General features: G+C 53.5%; 1 protein-coding gene across 1 annotated transcript in view; it reads left to right on the plus strand.

The window, feature by feature from the left end:
• Window positions 1–521: 521 nt before the first annotated feature.
• Window positions 522–4,940, plus strand: part of LOC120042525 (dystrophin-like) — a gene marked incomplete at its 5' end in the record, with an annotated part of 86,551 nt that continues 82,132 nt past the window's right edge. The window contains 1 exon segment of the mRNA XM_038987366.1: window positions 522–614. Within this exon segment, the coding sequence (XP_038843294.1) occupies window positions 522–614 (93 nt within the window).

A 4,940-nucleotide genomic window follows, 5' to 3' on the forward strand; every position in this document is an offset into this window, starting at 1 on the left:
CAGTGTTAGTATTGGGGATTTGTCTCTCTGTGTTACTATTGGAGATATGTCTCTCTGTGAGTATTGGAGATATGTCTCTCTGTGTTAGTATTGGAGATATGTCTCTCTGTGAGTTTTGGAGATATGTCTCTCTGTGTTACTATTGGAGATATGTCTCTCTGTGAGTTTTGGAGATACGTCTCTCTGTGTTAGTATTGGAGATTTGTCTCTCTGTGTTACTATTGGAGATGTGTCTCTCTGTGAGTATTGGAGATATGTCTTCTCTCAGTGTTAGTATTGGAGATTTGTCTCTCTGTGTTACTATTGGAGATATGTCTTTTTCTCTGTGTTAGTATTGGAGATATGTTTGTCGGAGTGTCATGATGTGTGGACCTTGCTCAAAGGCACAAGGACAGGATATTATGGTACCTAGGGTCTGACACCAGAAAAACCAGCACATCTCCCATTTTGTCTTGCTCTGCTCAGGATTTGAACTGACAACGTTGTAACCTGTAGTGATGCGTTGTTCCCTGTTTCCCCAGGCAGGGAAGCCCCCCATCCAGGACCTCTTCACAGACCTGTGTGATGGCCGTCGCCTGCTGGAGCTGCTGGAGGGACTGGCAGGGCACGAGCTGGTCAGTCATGTCCTCATTATCCTCCTTACCATCTTCCTAACCCCATTCACTACCTCACCTCCTTATCCTCCTAGCCCCATGTATCTCCCTCACCTCCTCACCACCTCACCTCCTTATCCTCCTAGCCCCATGTATCTCCCTCACCTCCTCACCACCTCACCTCCTTATCCTCCTAGCCCCATGTATCTCCCTCACCTCCTCACCACCTCACCTCCTTATCCTCCTAGCCCCATGTATCTCCCTCACCTCCTCATCACCTCACCACCTCACCTCCTTATCCTCCTAGCCCCATGTATCTCCCTCACCTCCTCACCACCTCACCTCCTTATCCTCCTAGCCCCATGTATCTCCCTCACCTCCTCACCACCTCACCTCCTTATCCTCCTAGCCCCATTTATCTCCCTCCCCTCCTCACCACCTCACCTCCTTATCCTCCTAGCCCCATGTTTCTCCCTCCCCTCCTCACCTCCTCACCACCTCACCTCCGTATCCTCCTAGCCCCATGTATCTCCCTCACCTCCTCACCACCTCACCTCCTTATCCTCCTAACCCCATGTATCTCCCTCACCTCCTCATCATCTCACCACCTCACCTCCTTATCCTCCTAGCCCCATATATCTCCCTCACCTCCTCACCACCTCACCTCCTTATCCTCCTAGCCCCATGTATCTCCCTCACCTCCTCACCACTTCACCTCCTTATCCTTGTCACGTTCCTGACCTATTTATGTTAGTTTGTTATGTGTGTTAGTTGGTCAGGACGTGAGGTTGGGTGGGCATTCTATGTTTTCTGTTTCTGTGTTGGTTTTTGGGTTGCCTGGTATGGCTCTTAATTAGAGGCAGGTGTTTGGCGTTCCTCTAATTAAGAGTCATATTTAGGTAGGCGTTGTCACAGTGTTCGTTGTGGGTGATTGTCTTCCGTGTCTGTGTTTGTACACCACGCGGGACTGTTTACGGTTTGTTCGGTTTGTGTAGCCTATGTTCCTATTCGTGCGTTTTCTTGTTTTATGTAAGTACGTCGTCTAGGTCTGTCTACACCGTTTGTTGTTTTTGTTAGTTTAATCAAGTTCGTGTTTTCGTTAATAAAATATGTCATTTCACTACGCTGCGCCTTGGTTCCCTCAATACTCCTCCTCTTCAGATGAAGAGGAGGAGGACCGCCGTTACAGAATCACCCACCATTCCAGAGCCAAGCAGCGGAGTAAACGGAGTAAGGGACAGGAAAAGAAGGAGGAATGGACTTGGGACGATATATTGGACGGAAAAGGTTGCTACACATGGGAGGAGATCCTGGCTGGTAGGGATCGCCTCCCATGGGAACAGCTGGAGGCACTGAGGAGAGCAGAGGCTACCGGAGAGAGGAACCGGAGTTATGAGGGAACGCGTCTGGCACGGAAGCCCAAAAAGCCCGTGAGTAACACCCAAAAATTTATTGGGGGGGGGCTAAGAGGTAGTGGGCCAAGGGCAGGTAGGAGACCTGCGCCCACTTCCCAGGCTTACCGTGGAGAGCGGGAGTACGGGCAGGCGCCGTGTTACGCAGTAGAGCGCACGGTGTCTCCTGTACGAGTGCATAGCCCAGTGCGGGTTATTCCACCTCCCCGCACTGGTAGGGCTAGATTGGGTATTGAGCCAGGTGTCATGAGGCCGGCTCAACGCGTCTGGTCTCCAGTGCGTCTCCTCGGGCCGGCATACATGGCACCTGCCTTACGCATGGTTTCCCCGGTTCGCCTACATAGCCCGGTGCGGGTTATTCCACCTCCCCGCACTGGTCGGGCAACCGGGAGCATTCAACCAGGTAAGGTTGGGCAGGCTCAATGCTCAAGAGAGCCAGTACGCCTGCACGGTCCGGTATTTCCGGCGCCACCTCCCCGCCCCAGCCTAGTACCTACAGTGCCTACATTACGCACTAGGCTACCAGTGCGTCTCCTGAGCCCTGTTCCTCCTCTACGCACTCTCCCTGTAGTGCGTGTATCCAGTTCGGTGCCTCCAGTTCCGGCACCACGCACTAAGCCTCCTGTGCGTCTCCAGAGCCCTGTACACACTGTTTCTTCTCCCCCTACTAATCCTGATGTGCTTGTCCTCAGCCCGGTGTCACCAGTGCCGGTACCACGCACCAGGTATAGAGTGGGCTTTGAGAGTACAGTGTGCCCTGTCCCTGCTCCCCGCACTAGTATGAAGGTGCGTGTCCTTAGCCCGGTGCCTCCAGTTCCGGCACCACGCACCAGGTCTACAGTGCGCATTATCCGGCCAGGGCCATCCGTCTCACCAGCGCCATCTGAGCCATCCGTCTCACCAGCGCCATCTGAGCCATCCGTCTCACCAGCGCCATCTGAGCCATCCGTCTCCCCAGCGCCGTCTGAGCCATCCGTCTGCAATGAGCCTGCAAAGCCGCCCGTCTGCCATGAGCCTGCAAAGCCGCCCGTCTGCCATGAGCCTACAGAGCCGTCCGCCAGACAGGAGCCACTAGAGCCGCCCGCCAGACAGGAGCCGCTAGAGCCGTCCGTCAGACAGGATCTGCCAGAGCCGCCAACCAGACAGGATCTGCCAGAGCCGCCAACCAGACAGGATCTGCCAGAGCCGCCAACCAGACAGGATCTGCCAGAGCCGCCAACCGGACAGGATCTGCCAGAGCCGCCAACCGGACAGGATCGTCCAGAGCCGTCAGCCTGCCATGAGCGTCGAGAGCCGTCAGCCTGCCATGAGCGTCGAGAGCCGTCAGCAAGCCATGAGCGTCGAGAGCCGTCAGCCAGCCATGAGCGTCGAGAGCCGTCAGCCAGCCATGAGCGTCGAGAGCCGTCAGCCAGCCATGAGCGTCGAGAGCCGTCAGCCAGCCATGAGCGTCGAGAGCCGTCAGCCAGCCATGAGCGTCGAGAGCCGTCAGCCAGCCATGAGCGTCGAGAGCCGTCAGCCAGCCATGAGCGTCGAGAGCCGTCAGCCAGCCATGAGCGTCGAGAGCCGTCAGCCAGCCATGAGCGTCGAGAGCCGTCAGCCAGCCATGAGCGTCGAGAGCCGTCAGCCAGCCATGAGCGTCGAGAGCCGTCAGCCAGCCATGAGCGTCGAGAGCCGTCAGCCTGCCATGAGCGTCGAGAGCCGTCAGCCTGCCATGAGCGTCCAGATTCGTCAGTCAGCCATGAGCTGCCCTTCAGCCAGAAAAGGCTATATACCCAGAACTGCCCCTCAGTCCAGAGCTGTCTCTCTGTCCGGAGCTGCCTTTCAGTCCAGAGTTGCCCCTCTATCATGATCTCCCTCTCTATCTTGATCTACCTCTTTATTCTTATCTATCCCTCTGTCTGGTGCTATCCCTCTGTCTTGATCAATCTCTCTGTCCCGGTGCTGTCCCTATCAGTGATGTTACTAAGAAGATTTTGTGGGGGTAAAAGGAGGGTGGACATTCTTAGGGGGAGATGGAGGCTAGGATGGATTATGGTGGGGTGGGGACCTCGCCCGGAGCCTGAGCCACCACCGTGGTTAGATGCCCACCCAGACCCTCCCCTAGACTTTGTGCTGGTGCGCCCGGAGTTCGCACCTTATGGGGGGGGTTATGTCACGTTCCTGACCTATTTATGTTAGTTTGTTATGTGTGTTAGTTGGTCAGAACGTGAGGTTGGGTGGGCATTCTATGTTTTCTGTTTCTGTGTTGGTTTTTGGGTTGCCTGGTATGGCTCTTAATTAGAGGCAGGTGTTTGGCGTTCCTCTAATTAAGAGTCATATTTAGGTAGGCGTTGTCACAGTGTTCGTTGTGGGTGATTGTCTTCCGTGTCTGTGTTTGTACACCACGCGGGACTGTTTACGGTTTGTTCGGTTTGTGTAGCCTATGTTCCTATTCGTGCGTTTTCTTGTTTTATGTAAGTACGTCGTCTAGGTCTGTCTACACCGTTTGTTGTTTTTGTTAGTTTAATCAAGTTCGTGTTTTCGTTAATAAAATATGTCATTTCACTACGCTGCGCCTTGGTTCCCTCAATACTCCTCCTCTTCAGATGAAGAGGAGGAGGACCGCCGTTACAATCCTCCTAACCTCACTTCTCTCCTCACATCCTCCTAACCTCACCTATCTCCTCACTTCCTTATCCTCTTGACCCGACTTATCTCCTAACCCCACTTATCTCCTCACCTCCTCACTTATCTCCTCATCTATTATACCAACCTGTTGTCTTTCTCCTTGCATTTCTTTTCCTCCTCCTCTCCTCTCCTCTACCTTTGTCCTAAACTTTATACAAGACCTTTTATTGTAATATAAACCTCTTTCAGCAATGGCCCTGAGCAAAGTCTTTAATATCATGTTCAGTAAATAAAGCCTCTGTGTGTTCTGAAGGATCTCTTCTCTTCT

This window comes from Salvelinus namaycush, unplaced genomic scaffold (genome assembly GCF_016432855.1).
Source record: "Salvelinus namaycush isolate Seneca unplaced genomic scaffold, SaNama_1.0 Scaffold706, whole genome shotgun sequence".
NCBI lineage: Eukaryota > Metazoa > Chordata > Actinopteri > Salmoniformes > Salmonidae > Salvelinus > Salvelinus namaycush.